We start from the raw sequence: 18,220 nt of genomic DNA, 5'->3' as shown, positions 1-18,220 counted from the left end.
AAAACCACTGTAGATTTATATATTAGTATAGATAGTATAGATTTAAATATCACGACTGACCTTAAACCTGGCACGTCGTCCATCTGAGTACCATCAGGCAGCTGCCAAGCTATCTGCGGTGATGGAAAGCCGTGGGCAGCGCACGAGACCCTTGCTCCGGTAGTGTTCGAGAACAGCAGCTTCGATGGAGGCTCCATCAGGAACACTGGCCCGTGCTCCTGGCCTTCACCACCTAGATGCAAAATATATATCGAATTTATGAGGAAATTTATTACTGGTGGTAGGACCTCTTGTGAGTCCGCACGGGTAGGTACCAATACCCTGCCGATTTCTGCCGTGAAGCAGTAATGCGTTTCGGCTTGAAGGGCGGGGCAGCCGTTGTAACTATACTACCTTAGAACTTATATCTTAAGGTGGGTAGCGCATTTATGTTGTAGATGTCTATGGGCTCCAGTGACCACTTAACACCAGGTGGACTGTGAGCTCGTCCACCCATCTAAGCAATAAAAAAAAAACAACGCGAAATACTTGTATTGGATATCGGTGATATTTGTCCAGTGTCTTTCATGAGCAAATCTGGAAACTAAAGGGCAATTACATTTAAAATAGTCGATATTGTGGAAACCGGACCTTATGTCTCCAAGATTTCGTTCCAAATTCAAACAGTTCCATGTATACAGCTAATTATACAGATAGAGTTGAGCGTTGATAACATTGTTAAAATGACAGGCAGACAAGCGGTTTTGGGCGTACGGCACGCGATTTGAATTTCAAACCGGAGTTAAACTGGTTTAAACCGGAATACGTTGCAGCTTTCCGGTTAAGCGTGATTTGTGATTAACGTCATCCCGTATTATGATGATATTATGCAATCCCACACTATCGACTTTAAGTTCAGTCAGCTAAATCTCCAACTAGCTTTTGATTTAAATTTTCGTTGCTTTTCTCAAATTCCGGCGAAAAGTTCCACAGTTAAAGGCCCTATGTTAGTACCGTAGAATCTAGGTATAGACCGACCAAAACTAAGCTTGAAATTACATTAAATTTGCCAAATACATTGAAAATGATCGGGAACCAAATTTGAATTTGGGGTTATTCAAATGTCATAATGGACCGATCTATGTTGGCTTCATCTACAGATAGCCACAACGTATTTAATTCTGTTTTTTTTTATTTTATTTTATAGAGCAAAGAAAAACCTATAAAATATAAATGTTTGAGGACTGCTCCATTGGTCATTGTTCCGTGATTCATACAACGAACACACATACGAAGTAAATACAACTACACACATACTTGTTGTGAGTGTTACTTGTTCTAAACTATAGGTATTATTTACGCTATGTTGAGTTTTGCCATTCTCGCCAAACTCTAATTTAAGAAGCTTTAAAGTACAAAGACCCGACACACTTGAAAGCGCAATTACCTTCATTGTTGATCAGAAAGGTGATTTAAATAGCCAACGCTCATCAAAGGAGTGGAAGGTATTGATTTTGAGGTCATGCTATAGAGATGCGGCACTAAAAAATCAAAATCTTTTCAAGTCTCGTATGAAAGTTGCTTTCGGGCTTTTTTAATTCCTTAAATAATAGGACGAGCTTACATCTTATTTGGTGTTTAGCCACCAGAGTCCATAGACAACAAAAACGTAAATGCTGTCATCCACCTTAAGACATGAGTTCCAAGTTTCAGTTTAGAGTAGAATATTGCACAATAAAAAATATAAATCATTGTGGCTTTTAAAATCTCAAGGCCCTTTTGAAGGAGGTTTAATGATTAACCGAAAACTGAAGAGATGATCCTGTTTGTCTGTTAGATGTTTTATTTCACTATACACCGGATGTCAAAGGGTTACCGTGGTCATTACAACGGCCAGCTATCTTCAGGTATATGGTCAAAGTAACAAATCTGTTCTATTTTGTTTGCGTAGACTTAATTTCGACTCATAGGTGGTTCTGATATGATACCAGATACATTTATTAGGTATTTTGGATACTAGTGGTACCCATACCAGTGGTATCCAAAATATGCAAGAATATCTTAGCTTGGGACGATTGAAATTTTAATTGTAATGAAGGCAAATGTTCTAAAACTTTTAAAGAGCTTTTGGAGTGTTGCAAAGTTCACACTTGACCTTTTATCAGCTGGATCTGGAGGAGCAGAGTTGTCATAGTCGTGGTTCGTGGTTTGTGGTATAAATGTTCACGTGTGTAAAGTACCCCGTTTCTATTGGCACTGACAATAGAAACACACTCTAAGTTTAATTAAACAACATTAAAATGTTGCGTGCTCAGATCACGTTGGGGTGACCAATAAAGACTTTTCATGTAAGGTCTCATTAATGAAACATACTCATCTACATATTGTCTTTTATTTTAAATATCAATCAGTTTATATGAAAGTCTTTTACATATCCATTTTCTTCATCCTTTTTTTTGGCAATGTCATCTGTCATTACTCCTTTTCTTTTTCGACTTAGTATAGTGGTTGAAGTCTGTCTACATAGATAAGTTTCACCAGGACAGGTGGGCGAGCAAAGGCTCAGCCAAGAGGGGTGGGATTTGCTAACAACTGCCCGAGCGCCTCCGAAGGAGACCTAACAACTCAAGAGCAATTGTTTCGCGAATGAATCTACTACCGGATCGGAATCGCGACCCGCTGAGAAGATCCGGCGAGAAACTCAGCGGGCTGATGCATGGGTTAGGTTGCACGTCGACCTCTTTGTCGAGTTCGACGAGTACGGTTACCGGGGTCCCTAAGCCTGCCCCTAGTATTAGAGCTGAAGGCATCTAATGCAAAGGTTATTGGATCTGATGGATCCGTAAGGACGTGTCTAGGGCGTCGACGGTGACTGGCTCCTGCATGATCAGGATTCGGGGAGTAGTCAGCGGCGGCAACGATAAGGCGATTATCATGACGCATAGCCTTATCGAAGTATCGTTCCGACGCTGACTTCATGTATTTCCGAATTGATTCGAGGCCCAGGTCGTCGTGTAGGTCAACGTTCCTCACGAACCACGGAGCCCCGACAGCTAACCTGCAAAAGCGGGATTGTAGGGATTGGAGGGTGTCTATGTGTGTGCGGGCCGCGTGAGCGAACACCACACTCGCGTAAGTCATGACGGGCCTTATGCAAGTTTTGTAAAGTGTCACCTTGTTCCGAAGGGACATTTTACTCCGCTTACAGATCATGGGGTAGAGTCTACCGAGAATAAACGCGGCACGGTCACGGACTGATTTTATATGCGGGCGGAATGTCATCGATGCATCCAGGGTAACGCCCAGGTACTTGACCTTCCTGGCCCAGGGTATGGGTTGTCTAAAGAGAGTAATCGGGGGTGTGAGATTCCTCCTCCTAATCCGGGAGGAAATCCGTGTGGAGCTTCCCCTCTGAAATAGCACCGCAGTACTTTTCGCTGGGTTGATGTCTATGCGCCATTTTCGGAACCACTGTCCTAGGGCTAGGGCTGCGCTCTGAAGCTTCTTCGCGATTAGGGACTTATTTCTACTAGAATAGTAAACAGTCGTGTCGTCGGCGAATAAAGCTAAATGGGTCGGCGGCGACCGGGGAATATCGTTGACGAATAAGCTAAATAGGAGGGGTGAGAGGACAGAGCCTTGCGGGACTCCAGCTGTGAGAGGTCGTGGGGAGGAGCGGGTTCCCTCGACTCGATATCGAAAAGAGCGGTTCGACAAGAAGTCCCGTATGATGAGCACGAGACTATCCGGCACGCCCATGTTGAATAGTTTGAAAATCAAACCATTGTGCCAGACTTTGTCGAACGCTTTTGCGACGTCGAAGAAGAGAGCTCCCGTGTATAACGGTTTTGGTCGATTAAGCCCCACAAGAATGTGCTCCGTGAGGCGGTGCACCTGTTGAACGCATGAGTGACGTGTACGGAATCCGAATTGTTCATCGATAAGAATGCCCTTGGATGAGACGAAGTCTCTGAGGCGTTTGTAGAGCAGACGCTCATACAGTTTGCCTAGAGACATGAGGAGGCTAATCGGGCGGTAGCTCGTCGGATCATTTTTTGGTTTACCGGGTTTATGTATGCCGATAACGTCCGCTTCTTTCCACACCGCGGGAAAGATACAGTTCGCCATAGCGGCATTGAAAATAGATGCCAACATCACGATGAGTTGGACGGGTAGAAGTTTAATAACGCGGTTGGATATACCGTCGGAACCGGGAGCCTTGCGAGGACGTAGGTCTTTGATCAAGTCTTTAACTTCCATCGGGGTGACGGGTGGTAACGCATCAGAGGGTGGCAAGGAGGCTCTGCGTTCTACCTCACTGTCTACTAATTCTACATGAACAGGGTCCACGGATTGAGTGCTGGGCGTGCACTGGGTTTGCAATGTATCGGCCAGCAGCTCTGCTTTTTCGTCATCATCGAACGCCGCGAGTCGGCCTGAGGGGCCTACGAGGGGGGCATAGTTACTACCGTATCCGATTTGAGAGTACGAGCTAAGCGGTAGTAAGACCTTTGGGAGGGCGCGAGTCCTTCTAAGAAATCAGACCATCTGGCATCTCGGACTTCGGCGATGCGAGACTTTACGTCGCGTTGTAGGGCACGCATTCGAATACGATTTTCCGCGGTAGGATACCTGTCGTAGGCGCGTATCGAGGCGTTCTTAGCTCTAAGAAGTTCCCTAATATCGTCGGACAATTTGAAGCGGTGAAGGAAGTCCTCCGCTACAACTTGTTTCGATGACCTATCTAATGTCGAGGTGATGTGTGACGTTAAGATGTCTATGGCTTCAGCGGTATCCTGAGGAGACGGGATAGAGTCCGGGTTAAACGGGAGCGATGGTGGATCAGATTCAGCCAGGCTGATGCCCAGCGTGTGCCAATCCACCACAGTCCTCGTGACGGGAACGGAATCGGGAGCGCGACCGAGCTTCATAACGACGGGACGGTGGTCTGAATCTAACTCTGAAACTACTTCGATCGAGTGTAAGCGCAGAGTTACGTTTTTTAATAACGCTATGTCGAGTATATCCGGGCGATGCGCGATATTTAGCGGGTAGTGAGTCGGGGTTAGCGGAGCGACGATATCGAAGGCGAGATCATCGACTAACGCGTCAAGCCGCCTGCCATTCGGGGTTGTGGTGTGTGAGTTCCACCTGATGTGTTTACAATTTAGGTCGCCCGCCAGAATGACAGAGCTCCCCATACCGAGCAGCGCCTCGATATCACTGCTTAGAACGATCTTATCCGGTGGAAGATAAACGGACGCGATAACGATCGGCGCGTGTCCCGTCAGTGAGATTCGGCACACTGATGCTTCGATATTAGCGAGCGCGGGAGGATCGAGCGGGACGCAATGCAGGGCTCTTCTATAGTAAATGACGGTACCACCACCACGGGCAGAGAGCCTGTCGTTCCTGACCATGTTATAGTTCGCGATTTTAGGGTCACGGCGCGCGGGCTTAAGTAGGGTCTCCTGCACTAAAAAGATATCAATTTGGTGGTCACGCAAAAAGTCAGAAACCTGATCACGTTGATTTGCGAGACCGTAAGCGTTAAAAAATCCTATCGTTACGGATAGGGGCTTTATTCTACTTATATACGCCATTGATTACCGGCGGAGTGAGGGGAGGACGTACGTATTTAATGACGCGTATACGTCGGCGTATTCCTGCACAACGGCGATAAAGTGTTGTGCAGTGGAGGCAGCGCGAATGGCGTCGCCCAAAGCGTTAACGCGCTCAAAGTTGATCGACTGAAAGAAGTCGATCGCTAAAGCGAGATTGTCGGACGCGGTCGGAGGGCAAGTCGCGGGAGAGGGACGAGTCGCGGGGGCGGGACGAATCGCGGAGGAGGGAGTTGTAGCCGTGTTCGTGTACGGCAGCGGTTTTGCCCAGGCCGAGACACTGGGCACCGCCGCCGGAACGAACGCTGGCTTAGCCTGCGACGCAGAGGGTGCCGAGGCTTTGATGTCTGGGCCGGAAGCTCGGAGGCGGTTTTGGCGGGCGACGCGGCGATTTATTTTAGGGGCTCGGGGGCAACCACGGTAATTCGCGGGGTGACCCTGTGTTCGACACAGGACGCAGCTAGGCGGTTCCGTCGCGGTTTTTTGGTCGCGAGCGCAGAGGGCCGTGGCGTGATCGCCCAAACACTTAACACATCGGGGGCGCGCGTGACAGTTACGGGAAGAGTGCCCGTACAATTGACAGTTATGGCACTGGCTAGGAGTGCCTTTTTTATGGGGGGCTTCGACAGCGATACCAGAGAGCCTACAGACGGTCTGTGTGTTAAAGATTTTCTTACCCTCGGGGGTAGGCTGGAGAGCGACTAGAACCATATTATATGGCTCCCTACCGCGACCGGTGTGCATACGGTGCACAGAATTCACTGGTAGGCCTTGTTCTAACAGGTCGGCTTTTACGAGCTCTACATCTAACTCTTTAGGGATTCCGCGTATTACAACGCGGAGTTCGCGCTCCTCCTGGAGCGTATACGTATGGAAACTTATACGCTCCTTACGGAGGTAAGAAGAGAGGGCCCTATGGTCGTCGGGTGTTTGAACCTTAATTTGAATGCCGTTCGCGAGGTTACGGGCATTCGTGAAATTTATATTTTTGGCCTTAAGGGCCAGGCAAACTCGATCCCAAGCTGCCTTCTCCTGAAGGATAACCGGGGGAGGGGTCTGGGTTTTATTTTGTGCCACCGGACGCGGCGACGGAGTGGCACGGGCTGGGGGCGCAACGGGAGTCTGAGGGCGGGGGCGCGACGCGTTCACGGCTTTGCTAATTTTAGCGGCCGCGGGAGCTCGAGACTCCGCGGCACGCTTCTTACCCTTCTGTACCAGGGTGAATCCATCCGTCGATGAGGCGGGGGCGAGGTCGACCTCCATGTCCGAGTCAGAGTCGGAGCACGAGGAGGCGGGTGCAGGCGACCTACGAGCAAGTGTAGGTGTTTTAGAGGGCGCGACGGAGGCCGCGGATGATCGCTCAGCTGAAACGATGGTCACGGCGGACGACGCAGCAGCTTTTCTCGCCAGTATAGGCGACACGGGAGCGGCAGGCACGACAGAGGCTGCGGTGCTCAATGCAGAAGCTCTGCACGCAGGTACAGGCGACGCAGGAGCAGCGAGCGCGGCGGAGTCCTCGAGAGGGCTCGCAGTGTGATTGGCCTTGAAGGCCAAAAACTCCGAGGCGAGCTGTGGGTGGCGAAGTCGGAGGAATTCCGCGAATACAGCGTCCATGATCGCTGAGTACCCAGGTGGGGCGGCCCCGGGTCTTGAAAACACTCGCCTTGCGGCGAGGCCCCAACTTCTCGGACCTGAGCGGTTCTATTGAACACAGGTGGCAATGCGGCGCGATTACTACAGGACAAAGAAAAAGCACAACAAAACAGAAATTACGAAAAGAACAAAACAAATAAATACTTGCAGGAAACCACTTTGTCGGCAGATGTACCACGAACACAGAAACAACAAAAGGAAACAAAACAAATAAAAACTTCCAGAAAGAGCACTTAGTCGGCAGATGTACCACAAACACAGGCCGCGCGAACAATGGCCGGGCTAACAAAAGCCGGGCGAACAAAGACCGGGCGATCGAGTGGACGATGAGCACGTCCGCACGTGACGGGTGCCTCTATCGGAATGGTCGTCTCGATTCTAAAGAAATAGACGTCAATTGACTCCAAATTTATATCTCAAGGTATGAGATGATATTCGTACTGTGTGCTCTTAACAAGTATTGTGGCACTTCTGAGTACCGTAAACAAGGGTTAAGCCTATTATGAAAATACGTACAGAATATATGTATTTCTAGGAATTATAAGTGTTAGGGCATATTGTGAGTCTATTGGTAAGTAACGCATTCCTGGCTATTTTTCAGAGAAGAAGTCATGGATTTCGGTTGGATGCTGTTCGACATCTGATATGCAATACAATTAAAGCTTTAACCTCACACCTCGATTGGGTGACGGCATTTATCTGATGATTGATCACTACATAGTATAAAACAGAGTCGCTTTCTCTGTCCCTATATCCCTATGTATGCTTAAATCTTTAAAACTACGCAACGGATTTTGATGCAGTTTTTTTAATAGATAGAGTGATTGAAGAGGAAGGTTTATATGTATAATAACATCCATTAAATAGTGGAGAAATCAATAATAAATTACAGTTTTCGAAACGAAGCGAGGATGGGTCGCTAGCTTGAAATAAGATTAAAACCTATTTACGTAAAATAAAACCCTTATTTATTTTAAAAACAAAGGAAAGCTTTTCTTAGGCGGAAACTGAAATTTCAGTATGAAAATTTATGTCATAGCCAAATTGTACTCGAAATTCAAACACTTCAAACAATAGTAAATGTTCTTTGTAGAAAAACGTAAATCGTTGTTTTGAATATCAAAGACGTATTCCAAGCAATTTTTCTTTCTAGTGAAATCTTCAGGCAGTTGTTGAGGTAATGATATCAAGCACTCATAAAATTTGATGTGCAAAACAGCGGATTCTTCAATTATTTCTTGTTTAGGCTCTTCCAAAATTTAAACGATAGTTACGAAATATTTAATCAGGTATGTTTCTAAGATGCGGTGATGTTTTTTTTTATTCTTCTTCTTCTTCTAGCGCCTCTTCAATCCTGAAGGTTGGCCGTTAGCTTCGCGTATTCATCTCTATCAGCGGCCAGTCGGAACAGCTGTTCGACGAAGGCAATACCGGTCCACTCCCGGATATTTCGGAGCCATGACTTCTTTCTTCGCCCAGCACGTCTCTTTCCGTCCACTTTGCTCATCATTATCATTTTTTTTATAGCGATAGTTATTCGTAAGCGCGTTTTAAGTACCTATTTCTTTATCTATCCATGAAATTCGAGCGCTAGTATAAACGCATCTCTCAGTAGAAGCACACTGAACGGACACCAAAACTCCTCAACAGTCCTAAACAACGCAACGCTGCTTTTGCTGCTATTCGAAATTCAGTTTTTTTTCCTACCTAAGCTGATAGCCTTGAGAAGCTACGCCAGCGAAACATAACAAGTAGGTGAGCTCTCGGGGCTCCAACCTGGGGGCGTTGCTAACACTAGCCCTAGCAAGAGCAGTGCTTCGTAGAAGTACTGGTGGTAGGACTTCTTGTGAGTCCGCACGGGTAGGTACTACCACCCCGCCTATCTCTGCCGAGAAGCAGTAATGCGTTTCGGTTTGAAGGGTGGGGCAGCCGTTGTAACTATACTGAGATCTTAAAACTTGTATCTCAAGGTGGGTGGTACATTTACGTTGTACATGTATATTGGCTCCAGTAACCACTTAACACCAGGTGGGCTGTGAGCTTTTCCAGTCATATAAGCAATAAAAAAAAATATACCACCGGATCGGAAACTCAAACCATTGAGAAGATCCGGCGAGAAACTCAGTGGCCTGTGTCTATGGACTAATTCGCGGACGGTGACCAGTGTTAGTTTACTCGTCGAACCCTAAAGCTTAAATTCAGTTCAATACTATGCCTATTTAAGTCAGTATTTATGTTTTTCAAAATGACATTACAGAACACCCATTCGTTAAGCCCGCGTTTCTATACGTACAATAGTGGACAATGTCCCTTTGTTACGAAAACTCAGTTCGCGATGTCGGCTGAATTTCATTTGTATTCAACAAACAAATTTATTGTTTGTTATATAGCGCTGTTGAATGAAAAATTATTATTTGGGTACCTACTCAAATGTAATTATATGGTTTTATGTTTTCTAACGTGCATGGATTTAATGAATATGTGTCGACAATAGCTCTAATAATTATTGTTGTAAGCTGTGGGTATTATTGACATTTTCATATAAAGTAGATGTATTAAAAAGTTAGCTGCGTGATCTAGAATAAAATCTCCATCTTTTCGCGTAGGTGACGTCAAAGGCGACTAAATTCAGAGAATAGGTAGCAACGTTCACTAAGTACCAGCGTACTGCCAACGCTAGCTGTCATTTATTTGGTGGTATTGTATATTCTAGGCATTCTGTATATTAACTAGTAACTACTCTAGTCATTTAGAGGTAAATTAATTTTCCTAACTCAGCATATTTCAATCAGTTAACAACTGCTCAATTCTTAGCATACCCTGTGCCTATGCTAGCGCCATTCTGAAGGATTTTTGAACGGTTATCTGTGTGGAAGGAAATTCAGGATTATACCAACTGGATACCAGGAATGACAAAACAAAAAGATCAAAAATATAAAACAAAAAGACCCGAAATACTGGAAATAGCAACCGAATTTTATCAAGATCTGTATGACGATGAAATCCTACCAACACTCGATAAATATCTTGATAACAAAGACGAAGGAGGGGACATCCCACCAATCATGGAAAACGAAATAGTTAAAGCCATTGAATCACAAAAAACTAAAAAAGCACCTGGTGAAGATGGTATCTCAAACGAATTATTACAAGGCTCCTTAGATGGCATAACTAGTGGATTACATACTATATATAACGAAATCCTCAGTCAAGAAATAATACCAATACAATGGGCAAAATCTACAATAATTCTGCTTCACAAGAAAGGTAAAAAAGACGACATCAACAACTATAGACCCATTAGTCTCATGTCTAATCTTTACAAGGTGTTCTCAAAGATTATACTGGAACGAATTACTAAAACTTTGGACGAGAACCAACCTAAAGAACAGGCGGGTTTCCGCTCTGGTTTTTCGACTATTGACCATATATATACTATAAGACAAATTATGGAGAAATACAAAGAATATAACCTACCTTACTACTTAGCATTAGTTGATTATCACAAAGCATTCGATACTCTTAAACACGAAAGGATCTGGGAGGCACTGGAAAGCCAAGGAGTAAACAAAAAGTATATCCGGCTTATAATGCAAATTTATAAAAATATGTCCGGAAAAATAAAAACCGAAAGATTAGGACAACCATTTTACATCAAGAGAGGTGTAAGACAGGGTGACCCTTTATCACCAAAACTATTTTCTGCGACGCTCGAGCATGTTTTTCGACAGCTAGATTGGGAAACATATGGCATAAGTATAAACGGCAACTTGCTGAGCCATCTACGATTTGCGGACGATCTTATAATTATTTCAAATAAATCAAAACAACTACAGATTATGCTCAGTTAATTAACACACGAAAGTAAGAAAGTGGGACTACAAATCAATTTAACTAAAACCAAACTGATGACAAATCATTCAAAAATACCCATACACATCAACAACAATTCCATTGAATATGTAGACGAATATACATACCTTGGCCAGGTCATATCTCCTAACAGCGACATGTCTAAAGAAATTCAAAACAGAGTGACTGTAGCTTGGAAGCGATACTGGTCTCTTAAAGTCATAACAAAAAACGGGTCTATTCCACTACCGCTCAAAAGCAAAGTATTTAATACAAATATACTTCCGACTATGACGTATGGGTGTCAGACCTGGGCTTTAACTCAGAAGAACATCAAAAAACTGCAGACATGCCAACATAGTATGGAGAGAAGCATGCTACATGCTAAAAGAAAGGATAAAGAAAATTAAAAGATATTCGTATGAAAACAAAAGTAACGGATGTATCATACACAATTAAAAAATTAAAGTGGAAATGGATAGGTCATTTAATAAGAAGCAAAACAGAAAAATGGGCTAAATTAGTAACTGAATGGTACCCTCGAGAGGGGAAAAGATTAAAAGGACGACCGTTCCAAAGGTGGGTAGACGATATAAAAGCTGTTGCAGGCTCTACGTGGAAGAGGAAATGCCACGACCGGAACTTATGGCAGGATTTGGGGGAGGCCTATGCGAAAGCAAAACAATCTTAGCCGATGTCAAATGAAAAGAAAAATGTACCTAAATATGAATTAAGGTTGTTAATAAAGGCTTCTTTATCTTTATCTTTATCTAGTGCTGAAAGTGGGACACTTTTTCAAGTTTCTCCCGTATAAGACAGTTCTCCTTACCTCTACCCTCTTTAGAGCGAAGTTGTGTGATTTGTTTTATTTTGTCTATTTGGTGTTTCTTCAGGTTTAAATGTGTATTATGGGTGGTTTATTAACTGTTTAGTATCTGTGAAAGTGCGCAAATGTGGAAAAATAAAACAAAGCCTCTAGATTTTTTACCGACTTTTAAGCCACTTTTTACTGGTGGTAGGACCTCTTGTGAGTCCGCGCGGGTAGGTACCACCACCCTGCCTATTTTTGCCGTGAAGCAGTAATGCGTTTCGGTTTGAAGGGTGGGGCAGCCGTTGTAATTATACTTGAGACCTTAGAACTTAAATCTCAAGGTGGGTGGCGCATTTACGTTGTGGATGTCTATGGGCTCCAGTAACCACTTAACACCAGGTGGGCTGTGAGCTCGTCCACCCATCTAAGAAATAAAAAATATTAAAAAATATTGTATATATCAGAGAAAATGTGTAAGTAGCCCCGGTAATCAACAAATTAAAGAGCAGACGGTTAGCGTGGTATGGACATGTGATGCGTAGAGAGAAGATGTATGTGACTAGGAGATGTATGGAAATGGCAGTGTAAGGTAGAGGGGGAAGAGGTCGACCGAAGAAGATATGGACTTGCAGCCTATAAGAGACGTACTGGTCATTTCTTAACTGATATCTTAAAAGAGAATAGGGTGGTAAAATCGAAACAACTACTGAAGCGGTACGCAAAGGGACATAGAAAAATTTTGTTTACGGATGAGAAAATTTTTACAATTGAGCAACATTTTAACAAACAAAATGGCCGTTTTTATGCTCAAAGGTCTAAGGAAGCTTTCCAATTAGTGGATAGAGTGCAACGTGGGCACTATCCGACTTCAGTGATGGTTTGGTGGGGTATTGGCTATGAAGGAGTGACTGAGCCATACTTTTGTGAAAAGAGTATCAAAACATCGGCACAAGTGTATCAAGATACCATTCTTGAGCAGGTAGTGAAGCCCCTTAACAACACCATGTTCAATAATCAAGAATGGTCCTTCCAGCAAGACTCGGCGCCAGGTCATAAAGCTCGGTCTACGCAGTCTTGGTTGGAAACGAACGTTTCGGACTTCATCAGAGCTGAAGACTGGCCGTCGTCTAGTCCCGATCTTAATCCGCTGGATTATGATTTATGGTCAGTTTTAGAGAGTACGGCTTGCTCTAAACGCCATGATAATTTGGAGTCCCTAAAACAATCCGTACGATTGGCAGTGAACATTTTTCCCATGGAAAGAGTGCGTGCTTCTATTGATAACTGGCCTCAACGTTTAAAGGACTGTATTGCAGCCAATGGAGACCACTTCGAATAAGCTTTTGATACTTTGTTTAATTGTTTTATATTTATGTATTAAATTAACACACTGTAAAAGTAATAATTGTCATTTGCAATAGATTTTTTTTTTTTTTTTATTGTAGCAGTATTTATGGCCAGACTAAGTATAGATATATATGTGTGTTGTGCCAAATACATAGTTGTATATAGTTGTGTGTGTAATGTTTTTTTCATTGATAAAATGTATTTTTTACGCATAATTAAAAAAAAGATGAACATTCTGCACTCCTTCTCTATATTCTCTATAAGTGTGGGAAATTTCATACTCCTCCGTCACATATTAATATATAGATTTATAAAAAATATTATAGTTTTTTTATTTTTATTTAGAACAAAATCTAAATAAAAGTTAGACTGAAGCATGCGACCAAGAAACTTTATGTTAATCAAAAGTCGCAGTAGCGCCCTCGGGAATGCAACCCCGTTTATAACATAATTAAAAGTTTGTTCTGCTTCTTGTAAAGGCTTTACTACAAAAGGTCACTGTGATTTCATGAATTTTTAAAACAATTATATTGAAACCTTAGCGAAGAGAAGATATGGTCTTATATAGGAATAGTATTAAGAGATTTTCGGTCTATTCGTGGGTCTGCTAATTCACAAGCACACGTTCATAATACTAAATTATTATCTTATATTATTTTCTTGTCTTGAGCATTGGTAAGTCCGCATCACTTGGTCCCACCATCAAGCGATTTCCCGTGCATCTCTCACTAAATGTAATGCATTTGGAATTTTGACCGGAAATCTCAAAATAAGTTGCATTATGTTTACACAGCTGCTTAACATAACGCGAGCCGTGAGCTCGTCCACCCAGATAGTCTAGCTTCTAGTATTGATGGTGACCATCAGTGTTGATGATCACTCACCATCAGATGAATCGTAGGCTCGACTGCACGGCAGGAAAACCATTTGCAAAACGGAAATGTTACCTAAACTTTTGAAACGTTCTAATTGTCCTTAAATCACTACTAGTTGAGACATAGCTGAGCTTTGTAAACTTCTATAAACTAGAGGTCCCGCAGTAGTCGAAATTCGACTATAATTAATTGGAATTGTAAGTTTGTGCACTATTATGATTGGATTTTATACTTCTATAATTAAAAAATTCGCCAAGACTACACTATAAAAAATGTTAACAAAGGCAAATAATATTTAATCTATTCTCAATTTGACAACAGACGTCAAGAATAAAAGTTTGACAATAAAATATAGTATGCATGCGTGTGTGCGTCAAATATATGGTATGTAGTGTGTGTAATGTTTTCTTTATTCATTTAATGTATATTTTATGCATTATTTTAAAAAAATATTAGCATTATGCACTTCTTCTCTATATTCTCTATAAGTGTGGAAAATTTCATACTCCTCCGTCCGCGCAATTTTCGTAAAAAGGGATACAAAGTTTTTGCTTCACGTATTAATATATGGATAATAATAATAATATAACTCTTTTTTTAACACCACGTGTACAGAGTAAGCATATAAAACAAATAATAGACGGTGACATAAATTGGCGGCCTTATCGCTGAAAGCGATCTCTTCCAGGCAACCTTGCAGGGAGAGGAATAAGCAAACTGGACGGTGCTATATCTTAATAAACTTACATAAAAATATATACTTATACACACATGTGAAAAATAAATACAATATAAGATAGACTTACATACGATTAAATACAAATCATCATTATCATCATTATCCTGCCCTTCTCCCAGTCACCTGGGGTCGGCGCAACATGTTTTCTCCTTCCATACTCTTCTATCATATACCATTTCTTCGCTCACTCCCCTCATACCCATAATTAATTATCGTCTTTCATGCAATCCATCCATTTCTTCTTAGGTCTATTTCTTCCTCTATATCCTTCCACATTCATAGTTAACGCTCTCTTACCAACCTCATTTTCATTTCGTCTCATCACATGTCCATACCATCCCAAATAAATACTAAAAATATGCAAGTAAATACAAAATAAGTAGCAACTTGTACAGTTATATCGTAGGAGCCATATTATTGTGCAAGGTAGTGCGATTTTAATTAAACAGTAGGGAAATTCTTAAGAAGTAACATAGGATTGTGAACAATTAAATAAACAGCTTATATTCAGAACAATAACCAACGCTCGTTGTATTGTGTAGAGTAATTTAAAAAAAAAAAAGTACACTGAAGCACAAAAGTTTCGAATTACGCAACGCGGTTAGAGGACCGAGAATGTTTTTGCCATTGTTTTTCAACACTTTTACGTTCGGTTTTTAAAAAACTCAATGACGTATATGTCGAATGTTTTTTTGACTGTACCTTTTAAAACAAAGTTCGGTTCGGGTCGAATTCGAATGAATTTAAAATGATTTTTCATTTCGTAGCTTTTTTGTGTTGAATATCCATTGTTCTCAACAAAAAAAAAAAAACGATTCCGCGATATTTCGGCTTATGAACTAGTGCCTCACTAATATTTAAAACGCATATTTTGTGTATGTACAGAATGACCGTCAATAAATAATTTACTAAAAATAAGTTATCATCTCAAATAATTCCTCCGAGCACTCTCGATAGTAAATATTGTTTTTTTAAGACATAGATGGGAGAAAAAGCCCACAATATCACCGAAGTCCGTTGATATCCTAACGTGAATATCTTACACCGGTGACGCTGATATGGTCTCTCCAGACCGTCAGCTTAGGTAGAAAAAAAGTTAATGTCGCCACTCTGCTTGAGATATGAGATCGAAAGCTCAATTAGATTGTTTAACGGCATTCATGCAAACTTCGCGACAATGTATGTAGACTGTAGATTTTGTTGCAACAATATTATAGCTAATGTCATAGTTAGTCATAAAAACATTGTAACAACGTGTGAAAACTTGTAATAAATTTACTAGTCCGTAAACATTTGTATACGTATAAATTCTCATTAAACGTAGCAATGTTGTATTCGCGTCCCGAAAAACCAAATCAAACAGCCCAAAGCACGTACCTGCGTCTCTCTTAATTAATCTATAACGTGATAACCATAAAAGCCGATTCGCAATGAAAACCGACACGGAAAGAAGGCGCCGACAAGAACGAATGGAGACATAATCTTTTATTTTTATGACTAAAAGACTTTCGCGTGAATCTCACAGAAAAAAAAAACCGAGTAACCGGTATATTTCGAGTGTCATTTATCATTTTGAGCGGGAAAATATGGTGACAGCGCGGACGTGGTGTCGCTAACGGGTTTCTACGGAGGGCGTGTACGGGCTGATATATTTGTGACTTTTTTCTTTTAAGACAATTTCGCTGATTTCCAATGTGTGAACCTTACAAGTATACTTGGATAAGATCGCTACGAAATGAGGTGCACTTAACGTCTTTTTTCTACGTAATTTACAAAAGATACTCGCCGTGAATAGTTTCGTTCATCGCATGGTAAGTGGTTACCGTCTTAACCCATAGACATCAGCGATATTTCAAGTATTTTTACTGGTGGTAGGACCTCTTGTGAGTCTGCATGAACGGTAGGTACCACCACCCCGCCTATTTCTGCCGTGAAGTGAAATAAAGCAGTAATCCGTTTCGGCTTGAAGGGTAGGGCAGCCGTTGTAACTATACTGAAACCTTAGAACTCATATCTTAAGGTGGATGGCGCATTTACGTTGTAGATGTGTATGGGCTCCAGTAAGCACTTAACACCAGGTGGGCTGTGATATCGTCCACCCATCTAAGCAATAAAAAAATAATCTTATATTGTCGGAGGGGATAGGGAGACTATGTTCCAAAGAACTAAAAGGGACAATTTTGAATCATACCGACCTTTCGTTAAGCTGCGTTTGATCTAAGCTATCATGAACTTTCATAATTTTGTTCATCGTAACAAACTAAACCAATATAATAAATAGCATACGCTGAATCCACAAGGATTTATACTACGCTTAATATTATGAAAATTTACATAAAAGGTCCGCGGAAGTCACGTTAGATACATAATTTGCATATATATTAGCAACGTGTACAGCCCAAGGAAAGTTCGACTATGTTTTCGAATCGATAAGTTTGAAATTTGAATTTAACACATGTAGCACATATTTTTTATTTAACTCGAAGTTTATTAAAGACTAGCCGTACTCGTCCGCTTCGATGCGAATTTAAAATTATCATTATTATTTATGGTAATTATTATATTAGGGAGTCCAACACTCATATAACTATTAGCCTATCCATTAAGTACATGTAATTTCTACATGGATACCAAGTTTCTAGTCAATCGGATGCATGGTCCAGTAGTTATAACGGAACATCCGTAAAAACCACTGTAGATTTATATATTAGTATAAATGGATACCAAGTTTCAAGTCAATCTGATGCACGGTCCAGTAGTTATAAAGGAACATTCGTAAAAAATACTGTAGATTTATTTATTAGTATAGATTATGATATTACAGCGTTGTGAATGTGTGGCCCAAGGAAAGAACATCGTTTTTTTTAAGAGATGATTTTATAGCAGAAACTCCGAAATCCTCAGCATGAAGTTCCCTTGAATTTAGCGCACTGGTGCATTCCTGTCTTTGATACACACACACACACACACACACACACACGCACGCACGCATGCACGCAAGCACGCACGCACGTACACATTGAGCCGTGTGCTCGACAACTCTGCAGTGCCGATTTCTCTGCGTACATACGGCTCATAATCGTTTAGCTGATCCGTGTACTACGAGTGATATTAAGGTCCGGTAGGTACCACTATAAAGCTATTCCACTATTTCTTTTAAACGATGGGACAGTCACTTTCTGACACAATTGAGATTTCGACTTCGTATGGTGATTTCTATAGAGTAGGTGGACACTGCATTGACCAACACGTCGAGTTTGTAGTCGCAATAGTTTTAAATCGGCCATCTCACTCTACAAGCCGGATTGCATAAAATTAATAATTCGCGACATAAATATCTGAG

General features: G+C 41.9%; 1 protein-coding gene across 3 annotated transcripts in view; it reads right to left on the bottom strand.

Annotated features, from left to right (window-relative positions):
- Positions 1-18,220, bottom strand: part of LOC101746375 (cell adhesion molecule Dscam2) — a 188,584-nt gene that overhangs the window by 142,246 nt on the left and 28,118 nt on the right. For all 3 annotated transcript variants that reach the window (XR_002430208.3, XM_012688428.4, XM_038011129.2), the window contains exon 3: positions 61-232. Coding sequence is in view for 2 of the 3 variants with exons in the window: in XM_012688428.4 (XP_012543882.3) it covers positions 61-232 (172 nt within the window). In the remaining variant the exon portion in view is untranslated. The remainder of the gene's footprint in view (positions 1-60; positions 233-18,220) is intronic.

This window comes from Bombyx mori, chromosome 5 (genome assembly GCF_030269925.1).
Source record: "Bombyx mori chromosome 5, ASM3026992v2".
Classification (NCBI taxonomy): Eukaryota; Metazoa; Arthropoda; class Insecta; order Lepidoptera; family Bombycidae; genus Bombyx; species Bombyx mori.
The sequence above is the reverse complement of the archived record's forward strand: the minus strand, read 5'-3'. Positions and strand labels throughout refer to the sequence as shown.